General features: G+C 32.4%; 2 protein-coding genes across 2 annotated transcripts; one reads left to right on the top strand and one right to left on the bottom strand.

The window, feature by feature from the left end:
- Window positions 1–12763: 12763 nt before the first annotated feature.
- LOC145059940 (uncharacterized) lies at window positions 12764–14204 on the bottom strand. Its single transcript, XM_079007700.1, has 2 exons — window positions 13502–14204; window positions 12764–13035 (listed from the first exon to the last, which is right to left on the bottom strand). The coding sequence occupies exons 1-2, from the start codon at window positions 14202–14204 to the stop codon at window positions 12764–12766; spliced, it is 975 nt and encodes a 324-aa protein (XP_078863826.1).
- A 4516-nt stretch (window positions 14205–18720) lies between these two features.
- LOC145059939 (uncharacterized) lies at window positions 18721–19197 on the top strand. Its single transcript, XM_079007699.1, has one exon. It carries the CDS (start codon window positions 18721–18723, stop codon window positions 19195–19197), a length of 477 nt encoding a protein of 158 aa, XP_078863825.1.
- The last annotated feature ends 3111 nt before the right edge of the window (window positions 19198–22308 follow it).

The following is a 22308-nucleotide window of genomic DNA, read 5'->3' as shown; positions in this document are numbered from 1 at the left end:
TTTTTTTTTTTTTTTTTCATTTTCATCACTACAAGAAATGTGAGCATTAGTGGCGACATGGGTCGCCGCTGAAGAGTACATTTGTCGCCGCTAAAGCTATATGAGGCGACTTGTCGCCGCTAAAGGGTCACTGTTGTTACTTCGTCCCAGTTGCTACTTTTGTCGCCGCAAATACTACATGTTGCCGCTAATATTACGTGTCGCCGCTAATGCACTGTCGTCAGTCGCCGTTAAAACATTTTAGGTTTTTTTTAATGTGAAATTATAAAAACTGATATAACATACATACAAACGGCTACAAAACATAATTTTGCTGAAATATTAGTCCATACACAAACGGTCCAAATATTCACCCAAACTAAATATTCATCGAACAATATATCCAAAATATTAATTCAAACAAAACATTTCATAAAATCCTAACAAAGTAGCTACTAGTCCTCATCACTCTCATCATTTCCTTCGTTATCATTTCGTGGCAACAATAAGCGAAACCAGTCTTCCAGTGTCGCAGAACAGACCGGGTCCTTTAGTATTGTTTGCAACATTTCAAACTACAAAAAAGAAAAGTGAAATATATTACCAACATATCATAATAGCATTGTACTTTCCAAAATTGCCAAAATAAAAAATACCAACATATTAAACTATAACCAACATATCATTATAGCATTCTACTTTCCAAATACACTTAAACATACATCATGCACAATATATACATTATAGCATCATACTTTCCAAAAAATTACCAATCTACAAAATATCAAACTATAAGCAAACTACATGATACACAATATTGCATATACATTATAGCATTGTACCTTTTTCCATTATAGCATTGTACTTTCCAAAAAGTTACCAAACTACATGATACACAATATTCCATATTCATTATAACAGTATAATTTTTTTCATTTTTCAATTATAGCATTATACTTTCTAAGAATTACCAAAATACAAAATATCAACATATCAAACCATAACCAACATATCATTATAGCATTCTACTTTCCGTTGTAGCATTGTACTATATATAAACAAACAATTACCAACATATCATTATACCATTATACTTTTCAACTTAAACTAACAATTACATGTGATTGTCGTGGTTGTTGTGTCATCGGTTGTTCCTGATCATACATAGACATAACCATAGGAGGTTTACGCCCAATGCCTCTGATATGCCTACGTCGAACACCCAATATTTTTTCAAAATAATTTTTTATTTCACTTAGTGTTAGACATCTTAATCCAGAAGAAGATTGGGTTTGTTGATTAATCTCCTGGACTAAAGCCAACTTTATTTTCAAAAAAAGATAAACAACATAAAAATTAGATTACTAAATACTCGTTGACTATATAAACACTTATATGAAAAATATAAATTAACCATTTATGTATTGTTGCTCGACTGCAGGACTACTAAATACCCCTTGACGATTGGTATTAACATTACATATTATATTAATTATACTTTTAAATGAACAATTGAATATATCATAACCCACTTCTTTGAAACAGGCATTGCTATAAGAGGTTGAACCCCCTCTATTTACAACTTGTTGTTTTGCACGGACTTCTTTGGTTGACGTCGAATGCCTTAAAATTTTAAGTGTTTGAAAATGTTCGACTGCCTTCGCCGAATTTTCACGTGACATACCATCAGGGGGTTTGTTTAATGTCATTGGGATATCTGCAGGCCCTTCAATATCTGTAAAATAAGTATGGGCTTTACTTTCCTGCCCTCTATAAATTTTTGCAAAACTCTCATCAATGCTCCACAAAAACTAAGCATGCTTGGGATCAAAGTTAACCTTATCCAGATCAAACTTATTCTACAAATATAAAAGAGTTAGTTAATTAAATACCAATCATAACTAAACTTAAATATTAACAAAGTTACCTTTAGATGAACGTCTGTTGCATTCCTTAACGCGGAGGAAAGATTGTCCCAACCAGATACGTTGAAAGGTATGTTCATCCATGTATACCTCCCAATCTCACGTGAAAACCAATTAGCACGCTTCCCGACAGGGGAATATTCGATCTCCTATCAAAATCCAAATCCACGAGCTTTCCCTTGTTTGCGCATGTCAACTTTCCTAGCTTGATGTTTTTAGATAAACACCTTCTTTTCTTTAGAAGCTAAGAGGAAAAAAAATTAAAAATATTAGTCACGATAATTTATAATAAATTTAAAAAAAGTAGTTAATAAACATATCATAATAAGACTTACCATCATGTTCATGATGACCGCGACCAAATCCTACCGGAGGTGGTGGATCCCCAGCTCCATCACCTCCATGTCCAAGGCCCATAACATCGGACATCATGGCAAAGAGTACCAACCAACTAAGCATCATATGTAGCCTGTAAAATTACAAGATATACAATATAAAAACACAATATGAATAAAAATTAGACAAACATGAATAAAAGTTAGACAAACAACATGAATAAAAGTTAGACAAACAATATGAATAAAAGGTACACTTCAAATAAAGTTTCTATTACCAAAAAAAACATTTGATTTTTTTAATCAGAATCTGCATCATACACTTCAATGTCTTCCTCATCAATATCATAATCAGAATCGTCATCATCATAATCAGTCTCTTCCTCAGAATAATTATCGATTCTACCCGTTGGTAGAGGTACTTCAGTCTCGTCCTCATCGTCATAATCAACATTGTTTCTAAGCTACATCAATCTTGTTTTGAAAGTATTGTGAGAAGTCGTTAAAAATAGTTTAGCTCCAGATGAAGAGTTATTTTGAATTATGTCAACATTTTCAGTCACCACATTGTCGACATCTTGGATAGAGTCACTGTAAGCATTTTGGACACGAGCATTTTCGGATAGTAGATCCCAAATACTTCGATGATTAACATGCTCGACGACACAATGAGGGTTGTTGTTTTGGTTTCATCGATGATTAACAGGCTCACGGATGTAGAACACCTGTTTGGCTTGAGAAGCATATATGAGTTGATCATCTTGGTACGCTTCTTTTTCTGCGTTGATACTGATGAAATTATCATCAGGAATATCTTTTGTATCGAACCACTTGCACCAAAATATTACAGTCGAAAAATCATATGGATATTTCACTTCCATAATCTCTTCTAATTGGCCATAATATTTCTCTCCATTCTCACCAACCACTAGAACCCCAGAGTTTTGTGTTTTGTGTTGTGTATCACGACTAAATACCATAAACCTGACACCATTGACTATGCACGCGGTATAAGTATAAACATCCATTTGTGAACCCATTGAAAGGGCTGACAACACTTTGTGGAATTTTGGAAAGTTTTCTTTTTCCATCTGAAATAAAACCTATTAAACATATATTGATGTGTTATGTATTCTTGATTTGATATATTTATTAAACATATTTGTTTATTAATTATTATTACCTATTCAAGAAACCAGTTGGCAAATTCAGTCTTTTCGTCACTTTTAGAATGTTCATATTTGAATTTTCTATCTTGATGACAAATATATATATATATATATATATATATATATATATATATATATATATATATATATATATATATATTTGAAGAATGGAAAAAAGTAACAATAAATAATGAAAGATAATTAAAAATAAGAACATTTACTCGATGTATTGTCTGATTTCTTGACAGCTAGTCAATATAAATGTAACATACACGTTAATAACCTTGTTCGATTATCATGTTTTATAAATCTTATTAGCTTAAAATGAATAATATTAAATGTTTTTTAGCATTGAGTTCTAACGATATAGTTTTTACGAGATTTGAAGAAAAACTATATTTGGAATCACTCGAAATGTATTGGAAGTCTTATGAAATTTTGATCAAAAGTCAACTATCGAAATTAACGAAAATATAAAATTTGAATAAATAAAAATAATGTTATTGAAAGTTGTAGATTATCTCACTAGAAGCATTTAGGCAAAAGTCTCATTAAAATCCAAGTTATAACGAAGAAGTTATGACTAATCGAAGATCCGCGACAAAACCGGCAAAACACTATTTAGCATAAAAATTGAGTTTTCAGTAAACTACTTTTTAGCTTTGTGATCTAAATGAAAGTCGTAGTATTCGTTAAACCGAGAACTTTCATAAAAAGAACGTCAAAACATGACGTCGTATGAGGTAGTTATGATTTTTCTAAGATTCGGTATAGCAGTATACAGCTAAAAACTCGAAATAAAGATCGAGTGATTTTTAGCCGACACAACCTAAACGAGAATCGAATGACTCATCAATACTAGTACAATAGTAAAAAGAGAGACGAAAACGGACGTTGAATGAAGAAGTTATGAATTTTTGACGGATTTTCCTGTCCCGGTCTGTTAAAAATAATAATATTAAAAATAAAGTCAAAATTAGCCAACGGAGTCTAAACGAAAGTTGTAGAGTATAATCTCACCTACGCGTGGATATAAACAATGTCTAAAATGGAGCTCGCATTTGAAAGTTGTGAATTTTTGAAGATTTAGGCACAAAATCTGAGAAGCTTCGCATACTAGGCTCGGACTCGGCCACGTACAAGCCTCGCATGCGTGACGCATGTCCGACTCGTGGCGCATCCGAATGTCCAAATTGAACCACCTCGCCTATGCATCCGACGAGTGCCTTGCTCTTACATCCGACGTGTGCAGCCCTGCGAGCTCGACACATGCCCCTCCCCCTCTCCCTCGCTGTTGATGCGTGTCCTCCTTCCCTCTTCGGATCCGAGCCTCGCATCCTATAAAAGGGGAGGTGCGAACCCTCCCAGTTTTGGTTGGATTTTTGCACACTTTTTCACTTTAAACCTTCTTCCAAGCTATTTTACATCCCCGAAGCCCCGGGATCATACCCAACACCCGAAGAACATCTCGAAGCACCCGAAGACCCGAAGGAATTTATCTTTTCGGTTTGAAACTCAACCCTCGTAAGGCCCGATTTTCAATAAAGCTCCCGGTTTTCATTGGAAAAAATTATTTATAGAAACGAAGTGTTGCCCAAATTACCATTTTAACCTCCAGTTATTTCACGGTGAGTTCAATATATAGAAACAATTGTATGTTATGTGTTATATGTGTAATATGTTTTCCTGTGTTATCCTGAATATGCATTTATACCTTTGGCCATGTAGAACATGTCTCGTATAACTTCTGGTATTAGCAATGTGCCTTTTCCCATCTAGAGCATGTCTAGTATCACTTCTGGTATTGGTATTATGTCTCTGGCCATGTAGAGCATGACTCGTATAACTTCTGGTATCGGCTTTGTACATTTGGCCATGTAGAGCATGACTCGTATCACATCAGGTATTCATATAGGGCTACGTAGGGCTGAAAGCCTATATATTCTAGCAAAATGATAATCAAAAATTGTATATTTTTTGTGCCACTTGGGCTAAAGCTTTATTGATGTAGATCAAGTTGAAAGTGTTATGTCTCATTGATTGTAAATCTTGAAATCAGTTATTGATTAAAATGGAAAGCTTGTCACATAATTCACATATGCCTTTGTTGATCTTTGTTCCTCTTTGCTTCTGTCATATATATATATATATATATATATATATATATATATATATATATATATATATATATATATATATATACACACACACTAGAAAGTTCGAGGCCCGTGCTTAGCACGCCCAAGTGTAGTGTTTTGCGTATCATTGAAAAACTATTAGACTACACCGACAAACATTAGAAAAAAAAATAGATTAGATAAAACTTGAAAATTAATATATTGGATGATACTTGATCAACTTTCTGACATTTAGTATTATGCTGTTTTAAAAAATGATCATCAGATATAGTTTATTGAAATTAGAAATGTAAACTATCAACAGTCATTAATGAAATGGTTATGATATAAGAGATGCATGGGGTGCTCTGAAGAGATGTAAACTATTATACAGTTATTAATGTAATGGAATGTTATAATATGAACTATGTTTAGAAGCAACAATAACTAATAAGAGTTAATATATATATATATATATATATATATATATATATATATATATATATATATATATAAACTTAAAATATAATTATATATCATTCTTGGAGTTAATTAAATATGCATAATATCATACAAAATTGATGAATATAATATCTAATGGAAGTAGCAGTATCAAATATAATAATAGTTTACAATTTTTATTTAAATATGATAGGTGTGAATATCTGTTTCATTTTTTTTTGGTCTTGATGTTCCAGCTGTCGATGTTTCAGTTGGTTTTGCTTTCTAATTGTCCGTTTGGTTTCGCTTTTGTGTTTGTTTAGGAGAGCGTGGTTTTGTTGTTGACAAAGTTTCATCTTCATTTGATAGTCGGAGTTGTTGTTTGTTTTCGTTTTGATGTTATAGGAGTCTATGTGCCTTCACAACGACGAATCTTGTAATAAGGTTTTCTTGATTCGATGTCTGATATGATCGTACATATGCCAGAAGTGGTAATGATCCAATTGATTTTGCAATCATATCTTGTACAGTTTGTTCCTGGTTTGTAAAATGATAACATAAATAATCAATTGTTAAATTACAACTGTAATATTTAAAATAATAGGCTTACATTTTCTTCTGCATCTTCGATTTCATTGGGGTCCAATTTAATGAACTTTTCAATTTCCGGCGTTGAAATGCTTGCTGAAATTGAGCTGGTACCATCATCGATTTCAATTATTGCCCTTGACCTTCACATAGAATTATCATTTAGTATAAAAAATATGGTTTAAATACTTGAATGATGGAAAATACTTACATGAGTTGTACTTTATATTGTTTTTTGCAAGCAGAGCATGTGATGATCCACTTTACGTCAACCACAACTGGTTTTAAACAATTGGCACATTCTGTTTGTGTGAAACTTCTATCTTGACGAGGCAATATAAGAGTTCCTTTTATCCATGTTGGTTTACCCTGTTTTAGATGAAAAAAAATTATATAGATAACGTATAGTATATAATATTATGTAAAAGGTCATGAAAAAATGTTGATATTACTAACATTTTTCATTCTTATAATTGCTTGGCTATCGGAAGTATGTCTCTCTCTTGGGGAGGGGGCAACAGAATATCGGTATCCTTATATGTTTGTTTTTGAAGTAGTTCTTTAATTCCTGTTCTGCTATTTGTATACCTATCACATACAAATAGAATTAATTAAATTGAATTTTGGTTAATGGGTTTGTGGATTATATCAATTTTTTAGCTGTAGATCATCTGTCACTGGTGGATTTATAAGAATTGCAGAGCTACTACTTGTTGAGAGTGATTGTCCTGTGTGATTATAAGACATAAGATAAGATGTTTTTTAAAAATTTTGTTATATATATATATATATATATATATATATATATATATATATATATATATATACTGTGTTTGTGTTTTAAGCAACATTATCTTATCGTAGAAAGTTGTCACCTTTACTCTCATTGAGAATATCATTGGCCCGGTTTCTAGTATTTGGTCTAAGGTATTGCCTTCATTTTCATTGATGTAATTCCATAATGTTAATATTAAAAGTTTTTTCCTAAAAATTAAAAGGTAGGAATAATATGATGAATAATTTTTTAATTTAACAAAGTAAAAATGTCATCGTTTATGTTATTGGGCAATTGTGCACGTACTCTTCGTTAACAATGATTACATCTCTTTTCGATGATGGATCTTGGACTAGTTTCATCTTCTGACTTGGAAAACATTTTATTACAACACCCCTTACACATCTGCAATTTGAACATCAAAGTTAGTAAAGAACAAATTAAAAATGAGTGATAAGTATAGAACAAGTAATTTTTGCATACTTAAATCTTTTTCCTCATCTGCATATTTGTATAGGTCACTAAAGGGAGTAAAGGTGAACTTGCATGTGAGTGTTGGTGGGGTTTCATCTTGAAAAGGTTCAATGAGTGCCAATTTGCTCGGTGTCCATGAATTTCCATATGAATCGAGTTGAAAACGTGGTTCATTGTATATCAAATTAGCATTTGATATTTGATAGCGCTTGTAGGGTTTGAAAGTATTTTCATAAAAGTCAAGGTCGTTGTTCCAGATTAATGCTGCCACCCTTGTTCCCTGTTTTGAAACGTGATTAGATTTATGCAGATGTTGTAAGATATGCAAGGATTTATTGTATACCTGTGTGTCAGCAAACATGAGCCTTCTAAAATTTTTATTTTCTCTACTCAGTTGTATGTGTCCATATGCCAAAACTTGAATCAAGACGGTCCAATTTTTCTTCATATTTGGAATTATGTCATGAATGTTGTATTGGTCTCTCGACATTGGTGTTTGCTATGTATTGTGTTCTGAAAAAAGTCATTGTTTCTTAATAAACTGTAATGAATTGGTTCTGGAATGCATTAAGTACTTTTGGTATATTAATGTTTATGACAGATGTACAAAATCTTTACATAGCTTTAAGTTTCTAAGATTTATATTTATTAATGTTGTTCATTTTATTTACATTGTATATATAATTATTTGATGCGTATAACATGTATTAAAATGCTATGAAGGTAACATTAGTTTAAAAAAACAATCAACATACATTGACAATATCGAAATTAAATGTATATAAATAATATAGTACCATGTTTTCATCTAAAATAAAAGTGTCTCTTACCAAAATAGATGTTGGGCTATGTTAGCCAAATTGATCATATTTTATATATGGTTTTTAGATAACGTCTTTTTCCAAAATTTGGATGATCACCATTTAGAATTGTATGTGGAAGTGGTATGTTGTTTTGTCGATTATATTCTTACAAATTTCCATAATACACTGAAGAATTATGTAGGAGTTACTTATATTCTAATAAATGTATGTTAAATTGTATATTATAATACATTCGTATTTCAGCCAATACGTATGTGTTTGTGCAAGAATTGGTGTTGTAAATTGTGTTTGCAAATAGATGGAATGCATTAAAGATTTATAGTGAAAGTTGACAGTGTCTTCCGAAAAGTAAATTTGTGTGTATGCGACGATGCAAAATTGGAAAGAACGTTGAACATACATGTTAGTAAATTTGTGTGTTGCGGTTTTATGATTTTAAACAATACAATTGTATTTGATGTATTTTATATTTAACTCAAAAAATGGCATCATGAAGATGATCAAAATTGCGGCAATGATGATCATTAGTAATTTCCTTTATAGTTGAGTTAATTTAAAAATTAACAATTTAGGTCACCAATCGATGGCAAATGATCTGATTCAACATATACAAATAAATAAATTTGAAATAAAATCATAAATGAAACTGTATGACAATACAATTTATGGTTGCAAATTTTATGTAATAAAGCAATTGCAGATGTTGCATGTTGTTTTCTTGGCGTGATGAATTGAACTTGTCCCCTTCCTTTTGTACTGCCATATGATGTTGCAATAAAGTTGTTTCTGCATGAATTAATTTTAAAATAGAGTGCAAATATGAAAATAAACACTTTAATTGGGATAATATAATTTTCTGTATGTAATGCAATCATACAAATATTAATGAAAGAGATGGATCTCCAGAAGGGTTGTGATTCTTTGCATGTTGTTTACTATTGAAATATTGCTTATTACAATATGTAATAAAAATTAATTGCTATAATCTAAAATAAATGGATTTCTTTGGATAGTCCATTGACATATCATTTAAATCAAGTAATATTAAATGAAAAGAATGAAATTTTGAATGAATTCAGAAAACAAAGTGCACTTACCAGATCACTGAATAGTGTATTCCTGTAATGATCCAAAATCATTATTTTCGGTTTAGTAGTTGTTTACCTGCTGGAAATATTCATGGTCTAAATTTATATAAAAAAGCATGTAATTTGCCAAGCAACCATGATATTGCAAAAACACTTACATTGATGGTTGTAATTTGTTTGGAAAAGAAAGGAACTACCATCGCTGGAATGCATACCTGAAATTCAATTGAATTAATGTATGAAAATTTATCATATAAGGGGGTATTGCACAAATGAAAATTGGAAAAATGAAATGACCTGCTATCTTATCTAATCAATGTGCAAAAATGTGTGTGATTTTAGTTTCGTCATCATACCAGATATTAAGATTAATAGTAATACATACCTTTAGTTGTGTTTGGAACATTGTAATACTTCTTGATATACTATATTTTTTTTGTTAAGTATTTCTTGATTTTTGTGAGATTTTTTTATAACAACTTTAACATTTTCAATACTTCTAGCACGAGATAGGGCAACATACAATTGTCCATGTGAAAAAATAGGTTCCTTAAGGTATAGGCCCACTCTGTCTAGTGTTTGGCCTTGTGCTTTATTAATTGTCATTCCAAAACAGACCGTGATTGGAAATTGTGTTCTTTTGAATGGCACTGTGTATTCTTCACCTGTAGGTGGTTGTAAAGGTATTCTATGTATAAATACCTCTTTTCCAACAAAATCATTGAATGCTATCTGTGCTCAAATAACATTTTTATCAAAGTCCTTGCAAAAAAGTCTTGTACCATTACATAATCCTTTTGCTGGATTCATGTTTCTTAATAATATAATAGGTGCATCTACCTTTAAAATCAATTTATGTGGTGGCATACCATGTGGAGTTAAAGAATGTAGAAGATCCTCATAATGAGCTTGGTCATTTGGATCAAGCGTTTCATCAAAATTAATATACTCTTTCTCTTCTCCTTGGAATTTGTGTATTAAGATATCATTTAGCTCATCAACAAACGTATTTTTAGTTGTCAAAATAGCTTGATTGAAGGATGCAAGGTTATTTATAGAATTTTCAAATATATGTGGGTAAACATATTTGATTAGAACATTTAACCCTTGTAATTCATCATTATTTGCTATGATAATTTGTGATGGAAGAGAAACAACATCATCATCTTCTAAATTTTCTCTACCGTCACCTAATCTTAGAAGAAACTCAGTAAAAATTGGATCTAGTAATGCCCTCATGTTTTCATCTAGTTGTAGTACATATAGTCATGGCCATATGTGTTAGTTAGTTATACAAGCAGTAATTGTATCATGTTTGCTTCCATTTCGAACAACTGGCAATGTTTGCCAAAAATCACCACCAAGTACAACTACTTTCCCTCCAAAGATTTTAGTTGATTCCATAAGATCTTGTAAAAGGTCATCTAGGGCTTCTATTGCTTGTCTTTTTTTTTCCATTGGAGCTTCATCCCAAATATTTATCGTACAAGTCTTAATCAATATACCCAATGAACTTTGTTTACTGATCCTACAATTCGACCTATCTGTCAAATCTAATGGAATCTTAAATCTAGATTGTGTTGTCCTACCTCCTGGTAGTAATTAGGTAGCTATACCTGATATTGCGGCTGCTAAAGCTATTTGTCCCTTTAATCTGATGTATGCTAAAAATGCTCTATATAGGAAAGTTTTCCCTATACCACCTGGACCATCAATAAAAAATGTCCCACCATTGTTACTTTCTACTTTTCTAATTATTGTATCAAAAGCAAGTTTTTGTTTTTTGTTGAGATTTTGTATTGCTCTTTGATCTTTTTCTGATACAATGATACTTTTTTCTGTTGCTACTTCTCTTGTGTCATCTTCTAAATCAGCATATGATAAATCATTTGGCAATATATCAAACTCATGAAGTTGTCTTCCATTAGACTGTAGCAATGTATTAATTTGCTGAAATGCACATCGCTTTGCTTCAGTTAGTGAACGAATATCATAGTGTACAAAGTCTTCAAGCATGGCAGCTTCAAATGATTCACATAATTTTCTTGGATTGTTAGGATTTGTATATACAAGTAATGTAGTGAAAATTCTTCGTAATTCATATGGCATGTGGAAGTTTCATGCCTCTTCCAAACATAATTGTTGGCTGTTATCATCAAGTAGGTATCCACGTAGTAATGCAGATTCTCGAAAGGTGTCAACTCTTTGTCCTTTACAAAGCTTAAGGTCATCGTATGACTTTAGACATCTTTTTTTTGTTAATAGTATTCTTAAAAAATATCATTCTCCTTCACTTGGGTGTGCTAACACTATTCGTCCTATTGAATCTTTAGTTTGTCTAGGTAACCAGATTTTGTTATCCGGTTTCCATACAAAATGGTCAGGAAACTCAACATATGTTAAATTAAGATGTTGTGCATATCTATCTGTACTATTTTTCACAAAAAAACTCGGTTAGCATTGTTTTTCTTTTACCTATATTATCTACAATATTAGTCAACCGTTCTTTCTTTTTGAATGTTATTAATTGGTTGGTAATTTTCCAAATATAGAGGCAAATGAATAGCTACTGGTTTGATTTCACCCAATGAAAATCTAAAAATTCTCCAAGCTGCCTCTGGGGGTGATATCCACCTACGTGCTTGAAATTGATCTATTTCATTTATGCTAGATGAGTGATCATCTTGTGTTACAGGAAATTTATTTTGTCAAATCCCTTGCATATGTACTTATAAATGTATTTAACAGCTTTAATTGTAGAGCATATTTCTATATTTACATGATAGTCAAACTTACAAAGTAAATAGGGATTGTAGGGAACAACCCATCTGTTATCTAGCTTGGCACCTTGAACTATAACTTTAACTCCTCTGTCACGTCTTCGATATGCTGGATATGCACCAATATTTTGTGTTGTTACATCACAAAATGCTTTTGGATACAAATTCTTACAATATCCTTTTCTTTTCATACAAACATTTTTGGGATTAAGATCATCACAGGGACCATGTAGCATATGTTTCACTACCATGCAAAATAGATGAGGATTTAATTTTCATTTGGTATTTCAGCTGAAACTATTTCATCATATTCTTCAGCATGGTACATCTTATAAGGAGTTCCAAGTATTTGCCAAAAATGACCATGTGGAAAGCCTCTTTTTTGAAACTCCACAACATAAGTGTATGCAACAACCTTACCAAATATTTCATTTTTGAAAATATCTTTTTTAAATTGGTCAAGTTTTGCATGGAATACTCTAACAATTAAATCCGCCATATTTTCTGCTTCCTCATGGTGCATCATGTGTTGTTTGATTTCTGGCCAATTAGGATTACATGTTAAGGTTAAAAAAATGTCTGGCATACCAAACTTTTGGACTAATGCCATAGCATCAATGTATTTTCGTCTCATGCTCCTTGGACCACCTATAAAATTTGTTGGTAAAACCACTCGTTGACCAATGCTAATGCATTTGTCTCACCACTTGCCATAGCATCTACAACTCCTTGAAGTAACTCTTGTCGTAACTCTTGTTGATTTCTATAAAATGCTAATCTTTGTGTCTCTAATTTTACATAACTATCAACTATATATTGTTGTAATAAGGGACCGAAAAGCAATATACATGATTTATCATGTAAACGTATTTGAAGTTTGTAAGCATAATATTCTCTAACAGAGACAGAAATTGAGTTCTCTATAGTTTTGTTCATAACTGCCAAAAAATATTAATTTGTTTCCTAATACTACATTGTAGAAAAAAAATTAATGGAACATGTTTACCTGTTTGTTCCATATTTAATAATTCATCAGCATCTGTAGCATCAAATGGCGAAATAAGCCTTTCTACAGAACTTGTTCCTACTCCACTATTACCTTGTTTATTGGTATTTTTTTTGGGAATGTGTTGATGCCAGCCAAGTTCTCCAAATGGAAACATTAAAGGGTATTGTAAAGGATCATAACAACTATAATAGTACTCAACAGTCCTTTGATGGTCACTATGTGTTCTTACTTGTATATTTCTACAACCATGTTCTCCGTTCTCTTCCCCTTCAACCCATAGTGCCGCAACTTGTAAAACTTCTGGTTTGTTATATACTTGTTGATCTTGTCCAGGAATAGTCTTAAGAATAGTTTTATATTCATTCAAAGATGGAATGTCTCTTAAATTTCTAATAAAACGTGCATATGAATTATGTTGTAGATAAGTTATACACGTTGCAATTATGCCATTGGATAATCGTGGAGAAGATGTTTGTCGATTTTCTATTTCATTGTTTGTATCGTGAAAATATAATTGAAGGTTTTTTGCACTTTTCTCTTTAGGTTGTAGATCGTTCACGAAATGATATACTTGACCTTGCACTCTAAAAGTGTAAATACCCTTATTTCGTCTTGTAAGTTTTTTATCAGCTTTAACACCCAATGAAGTTAATGCGAAATGATTATTATATGTTCTTATATATGTTCTAAATGATTTCATCTCATCTGAGTTAGATGTCAATAAATATCACATGACGGGTGGGAGTTCATTACTGGATAAAACAATACGACCTTTTGAACAGCAAAAATTTGATGTTTTGGAAAAAAAAATTCACAGCATGACAATAGACACAACACCTTACTTCTGGAAGAACATCAGCAGAAAAAATTACTTATTGTAAGAGATGCTTTCCATTTTTGTTGCTATTTTTTGCCTAGATTTGTAGATTTCTCATTTGATGGACCCAAATCTCTAAGTATTCTTTTGTTAAGTCTTTTGCTTTCTTCACTGATGTTTTCATTTAAATTGCATATACTTGTGTGTATGGTATCAATTATTTGTTTGTTTGACTTGTTTATTGTAACATTTGTATTGCAGGTCATTTTTAATTTCTTCTTTTTCCATTTTATAACAACTTCCTTTCTTAATTGTTTCTTATAAGCAAGAGCAACATTAATCATATCCAACTTCTCTATTATCTCATCACATTTATCAAAAAAAAATTCCAATTTATGATAGCTATCCTCCTATATAGTTTCTTATCTTGCTTGGAACAACCACCAATTGTTATTTTTGTGTGATTTGTTGATGGTTGATGATTACAGATCATTAATTTGATGACAATTGTTTAATAATTTTAATTGGTATATCATATAACTATACTGATGGATGTGTTATTTTTATCTAAGACTTATAATTGTCACTTTATTGTCACTTCTGATGAAGATTATAATATTGTGCACGAAAAAAATTGAGATACTTTGTAAGTAATGTCATACATGACACATGTGTGGGTTGTTTTGGTTGGAATCACTTTTCAATTGTAAATCTAGTACATTTGAGTAGTTGATGATCTGATCTGGTTCATTTCCAAACGTTAGTTCATCAATTTCAATTAACAAATAAATTATGATTGTAATTTTCATTAAAAAGATTATGATTATACCTAAATGCAAGTACATTAATACATAAATTTTGAATTCCTTTGATCAGCTTGTGAATCACATGTTAATATCAAACAAGAGCACACATCAGTAAACAAAAAAGATATATTTATGTAAAAACTGTTCTAAAAAAACTAAAAACCATTAAAAACTAACATAAAACTCATTATTGATAGCACATTATATTATATTTACATTAACTAATTGTTAACAATACGTTATAAAGACATCTAGTCAGAGCCTGGTCTGCTTTAATTGAAGGTAGTGTGCAAACATATGTTGTCATTTGGAATGCTTAAAATGACCTGTTGATAGGGCTGGCAATTCTCGACACGACCCACGACACAACCCATGACGCGGCACGAAATAAATGGGTTTGAGTTGAGTTTTTCAACCCGCCAACCCGTCAACCCGTTTATTAAACGGGTCATATATGGGTTTCTCAAAAAATAAATGGATTGACCTGCCAACCCGTTTATATTTTTAATAATATACACACACAAATATATATATATATATATATATATATATATATATTATTTTTACATGTATTTATGTATCAAGTATCAATATTTAATAAGTATTATCTATGTTTGTATTAATGTTTAGTTTGAACATGTTTCTATAAATGTTTTTTAATTTTCATTTGGATGTTTAAGACTTAAGTAGTTAAGTGTCTAAAATTCGGATATGTTTGCATCAACCATCAAGAATTTATTCATGTTTAATTGTCCATTTTATTTATGCAATCTGACCCACGAACCCGCCAACCTGTGAACCCGTATAAATAAATGGGTTGACGGGTCATATATGGGTTTCTGTTCCAAACCCGCCAACCCATGACCCGCTAACCTGTGACCTGTATATTTAAATGGGCCGTGTTTGGGTTGACATATTTTGACCCGCCAACCCGTGACATGCCAACCCGAACACGACAGGATTGCCAGCCCTACCTGTTGATCTTTTAGGTCTATTTGCTGGCATCTTTTTATGTAAAAGAGTCTAATTTCTTTATAAAATTTATATACATTATAAATTTCCTATATCTTTATCTTTACAATTTATTGAATGTTAAGCATTGTTAATTTATTAATTAAAACTATAATAAACGAACAAATTGACTAAAAAAATGGATGGAATTACTAAATTTTTTTCAGGACGAAGGAATTCTAAAAATGAAAAAGGATTGAAATACCAGTTCAAACCTGATCAGGGTAGGAAATAAAATCCCATTTAGTAAAACCTCGGGCAAAATAGAAATATTAAAACTTAATTCTAATAATAGCGTAAAAATAGAAATAGAAATAGAAAATGTAAAACAAATTGTAAACATATCTTCTTCCATTAATTTTCTATTCTTATTGAAAGGTTCTGTTTGAGAAGCTAAGCTTCAGAGAGAGGTTTATTATCTCGGGAAATAAACGAAAATGAAAAGACAAGAATGAGAGCCCTAACTTCTGTGGCAAATATTAATCTATCATCGATCATAGACACACATCTAAAAAACAATAACATATAAGGTGAGGGTAGTAGACATGTATAAACATCTACTTTGAGCATATATATTTTTATAATCAACAAGTGAAAGTCCATTATATTTTCGATAAGACTTTTTGCCTTACAAAAAACCTGCTGAAGCAGGAGCAACATTCACGATTCTGTCCTCCCTAACAAACAAATATATAGAAGTGATTTTTGTTTAGTATAGTAGGGTTATTTACTTGAAAACACATATTAGAGCATAAACTATTGATTGATTGCCTTTGAAGCATGTTAGTAGCAATTGTCAATTTTACCCTCAAAGTAAAAAGTAACATAAACCCTTTAATTTAAGGACTACGGTAATGACCCAATGCAAATCATAAACATCCACAATATTAAAAAATCAACGACAATAAAACAATAAAAACTGCACTCTAATTCAAACAAAACACAAAATTAGGACATGAGTTTGATACTTGGTGACACACGAGAGAATGGTAATAAGAATTAGGGAAAATTGTCAATAGAAACTTGAACGGGGCAGGAAAATCCAATTATTGAGTTAACACTAAGAAATAGATAAGATCAAGATCAAATTAGGGTTCGTGAAGATAATATACATGTAGGAAACATGTTGACAGCAAATGGAAAGATTGTGTTGTCCCTCTTTGGCTCCGCATTCAACAACATTACACTTTCAGGGATAATTTCAAATGGTAAAAGTTATGACTTTTTGGGGGATTATGTAATTTAAGTGAAAACCAAATGAATATTAACTCTTTTGATGATTCAAGAATCAACAATCAACCCACCATCGGCATAAGTGACTTGGTGGAATATTTGCACAACGAATTAGGTTTTTTTTGGGTGGATGATATGTCGGATTCCAGTTGGGGATACAGTCGGACGTGTTGCGAAACAGATGGAGGAATTGGTGGATAAGTCGATGTGTAGAAGGGAGTCGTAGAAGTTGAAGATCAGCAGATGGATTGAATCGACGTAACTAGCTACTAATAAATTGCGTCGATCGGTGAGGATAGGTTACGTGTCGATTATGGAACTGTGTTTTTTTAGTGAGATCTTAGTAAAAGGGTCTTTATATATATATATATATATATATATATATATATATATATATATATATATATGACATAACGTTATATTGTATCTGTTACTGAACTCACTAAGCGTCATCGCTTATCCCTCTCAGTGTTTATCTGTTACTAAACTCACTAAGTGTCACCGCTTATCTCTCTCAGTGTTTAACTATTGCAGATAATAAGCATCCATTATAGACACATATTGTTGGAAGATTTAGAATAGTTAATAATATTACTTTTATATTTAGTGATCATGTATGTATAAAATTATAATTTCCTGGGTAGTTATGTAATATACTAAAACTTAGTGGGTTTGTATCCAGTCTTATGTAATTAAACTATCAATGTAAAATATTGTTTTATGAATATGCATGTAGCATGTTTTGGAGTAACTTGGAGTAATAATGTTAAGTATGAAAGAGGTCTTTCAATCATGGTATCATAGTAGTAGTTTAAGTGAACTAAATCCCATGGATTAGTATTTAGACTTAAACTATTAGAAGTTCAATATATCAACGGATTCATTATAAGTACATGGATACAAACCATAGGAAAGACTTAAGTGAAGTATTATGTTATAATAAATCCTAATAATCTAAAATACAATGTTACTCCAAATTTTCAGAGCAATGGTTGAATAGGTGAGTAGTCATACACCAGATGTGGATGGAGATTCTCATCCTGATGAAGGAGATACCCCGATATCCCCTCGTGATGTGAGACTCTTGGACAAATTTACTGGTTTTATTCGACAGACTCTCGAAGAACACAAGAAGGATAATGATAAAGGCAAAGAGAAAGCCACTGGAGAATCTTCGAGAGAGAGAGAAGGCGAAGCGTCCCTCATTCAAGACTTTCAAAAGTAGTGGTGCTACAGAGTTTACAAGTGTCCTCGATCCTTTTGTTGTTCTTACTTGGATCCAGAACATAGAGAAAATATTTCGTATCTCTCATGTAATTAATGAAGACAAGGCAAACTATGTCGCTGCAATGCTTATTGGAGAAGCCTTGGTCTGGTGGGAAGCAACATTTGAAGCTCTCAATGAGTCTGACCCGGAGAACTTATACTGGGAGATGTTGAAAAGTCACTTGTTAGGAAATTATTGTCCTCTAGACATGAGGAGAAGACTGGAGAAAGAGTTCCTGAAGCTTAAGAAGGGAGGAATTAATGTGAATGAGTATGAAACTCTATTCAACCAAAGAGCACGGTTTGCTGGAAAGTATAATCCAACTAAAGCCGATAAAATTAAGTTATTCATGGAAGAATTACGATATGAAATCCGTGATTTCATGATCAATCGGGATATTCTAACATTTGATAAAGCTGTAGAGTATGCCCGAAAGCGCGAGCATGACCTAGAGATACGTGGTGCCATAATTTCTGTTCTGAAGCATCCATGTATTGATCAAACTGATCATGTTTCCTCTATTCCATCAGCTCGACTTGTTCGACCTGATTCTAATTAAAAGGTGCAATCTCAGAGCGCTTTTCGTGGCCACGGTAGGTCACAATCTATTTCTATTCAGTCGTCATCGTGTCAAAATTGTGGAAAGAATCATCAGGGCGAATACAGATTAGAAAAGGGATCAGTAGTCTGTTATAGATATGTAGAAGTGGTCCACATGAAACCTGTTTTCCCATGAAGAATGTTACCTACTATGCATGTGGTGTTACTGGACACAAGAAGCGTTTTTGCCCTACTCTTACTTGTCAAATAGCGTAGAGTCAAGCTTCCGTTCAACAACCGAAGAGTACTCCAACTAAAAAGGAGGAGGTACCAAAAGCTAAAAGCCGTGCATTCCAGATTACCATAGAGGAGACACATGAAGACCCAAATGTTGTGACTGGTACATTTCTAGTCAACCCTAGACCTGCTCACATCTTATTTGATTCTGGTGCCTCAGATTCTTTTGTGTCTCATGAATTTGCGCATTCCTTTCAAATTGCTTGCTATGCACTCACACAACCAATTCATGTAGATACTGCGGGAAGTATATCATTAGTTGCTGATAAAATCAATAGGGATTGTGTTATAGAAATTGAAGGCTTAAATTTTCTTGCTAATCTGATTCCTATCTCCTTGCCTAACTTTGATATTATTCTCAGCATGGATTGGTTGTCAAAGAACCACGCAGAACTCTTATGCTATGAAAAGATGGTATGCATTCCTATTGAAGGGGAGAATCCTATTTATTTCTACTTTGAATAAAGACTTAAAATCATAAAAATAATCTCTTTCCTAAAATCTCGTAAATTTATATCGAATGGGTGTTCAATCTATCTGGCCTATATAGTTGATATCTCAAAAGAGTAGAAGAAAATTGTGAATAATATTCCTGTTGTTAATAAATATACTGATGTTTTCCCCAAAGATTGTCCTGGAATTCTTCCGGATAGGCAAGTAGAATTCTGAATTGACCTTGTGTCTGGTGCTGCTCCGATTGCAAAGACTCCTTATTGTCTTACGCCAGCTGAAATGAAAGAAATGATTATCCAACTTTAGGAATTACTTGACAAAGGCTTTATTCAACCGAGTACCTCTCCTTGGGGTGCTCCAGTGTTGTTTGTCAAGAAGGACGGTTAAATTCAAATGTGTATTGATTACCATGAGCTAAATAAGGTCACTATCAAGAACAAGTACCCACTACCTCGCATTGACGATTTGTTTGAACAACTTCAGGGTGTTAGCTATTTCTCGAAGATTGATTTGATATTTGGCTATCATCAGTTACACGAGCAGTATTTACCGAAGACTTCTTTCCGTACTCAATATGGGCATTTTGAATGCCATGTCATGTCATTCGGTTTGACAATTGCTCCTGCTATATTCATGGATATGATGAATTGCGTATACCGTCCAATGCTCGATAAATATGTCATCGTATTCATTGATGATATTCTAATTTATTCCAAGTCGGAATCTAATCATGCCATTCATATTCGTGAAATATTAGAACTTCTTCGAAAGGAGAAATAATTGGATTAGTGTCTAAGCCCGTAACTATATTTGGTAAGTACTTGACCCGGTTGTGCATGGTCCTTTTGGGTTGCCTTCACCAGAGCAACATGATAGGATGATTTATAAATAAAGAGGTTAGTATGGCTTATTAATATATTATATGATTAATATATTAAAGGAGAAATCATATAGTTTAATTAATATTAGACAAGAATTAATTAAGAATTAATTCTGTGGCTAAAAGAGATTAATTAAATAATGTGGACTGGAACTGTCAATTGTGTGATAGTTTGTTTTGGGCTGTGGATCCTTATGGGTCATGGGGTGGAAAAAATGTAGGTGTATAGATTCCTTGAATTCATCCAAGCCCTAATCTAGAAGGATCCTTGGACTGCTTAAGGCCTAAGTAATCTAATTAGGGTTTCAAGCTGTAACCCTAGCAGCTCAAGTATTTAAGGAACCCAGGGGCTACAGAAATTGGCTACCAGAAACCTTAAGGAGTTCCTAGAGCCGATTTTATGCCTACAACCTCTCTCAAAATCATCCTCTTGCTTCTTGGTGTTTGTAAGATTCAAGCTTTCAAGAAGAGGTAATCATATAGATCTCTTTTAGATTGTCAATTTCGAATTGTATATTATAGATCTAGGGTTTGCAAGTCTTAGATGAAAGCATGTTCATTATAGAAACCTAGATCCAAGCATTAGGGTTTGTATGTGCACATAGGAATGTTGTTATGGCTCAAACCCATCAGTGGTATCAGAGCCTTGATTGGCTTCTCTTGAATTTGATGCTTTGTGCTTTGATTCTTACTTAAAAATCATTTTTCTTGCTCTCTGCCTGATGAACTCGGCGAGTCCCATTGTGGACTCGACGAGTAGGATGAACTCGACGAGTCCATAAGGGGACTCGGCGAGTTGGAGCGTCAGACAGAGGGAATTTTGGGATTTCTTGCTATTTTGCTTAACGATAATTACCTAAATTGTTTTAGTCTAATAAAATCCGAATTTTATTACTTTTTTATCAATATCCTCATCAAAACAAAAGATACTTACCAATTATTTAACTAATATTTTTCCTTATTTGATAATACTTGATTATTTAAATTAATTGTTGAATTATCTTGCAAGAAATATTGACTAGGTCACCATGTACATTTGCATGGTTATTCACACCCGCTTTGTGATCCTCGGCATCCTAGTCACAAACTTGAGGGGCATATCGAGATTAAAACATGCCATTGGAAAGGTCAATGAATCTCAAAAGAATCTAGGAGTTTTCAATACATTTAAAACTTATTTTTTTTGGTTTTTCATGGTGGAGAATTAGTGAATCGTCATTCACTTACCTTCAAATTATTTGCATGTTAGATTACAGCATCCCTTTTCTAATATGTAAATAATGTTGTTGGATCATATTCCTAATTTCTCATTTTGGGTGCTTAATTAGGGATTCACTTCTAATCAAACTTTGTTCTTTTCTTCTTTAGATGTCGAACTCAAACAACATCAACGCTTTAGGCTCCACCTCATCCGGCTCGTTCTCACTCATGAACTTGTGTGGGAGGGTGATCTTTGACGGGTCCAATTTCAACGATTGGATCAGTAACATCCGAATGCTC

Source organism: Lactuca serriola, chromosome 6 (assembly GCF_051521515.1).
Source record: "Lactuca serriola cultivar US96UC23 chromosome 6, Lser_US96UC23_V15, whole genome shotgun sequence".
Taxonomy (NCBI): Eukaryota; Viridiplantae; Streptophyta; class Magnoliopsida; order Asterales; family Asteraceae; genus Lactuca; species Lactuca serriola.
This window is presented reverse-complemented; position numbering and strand designations above follow the sequence as displayed.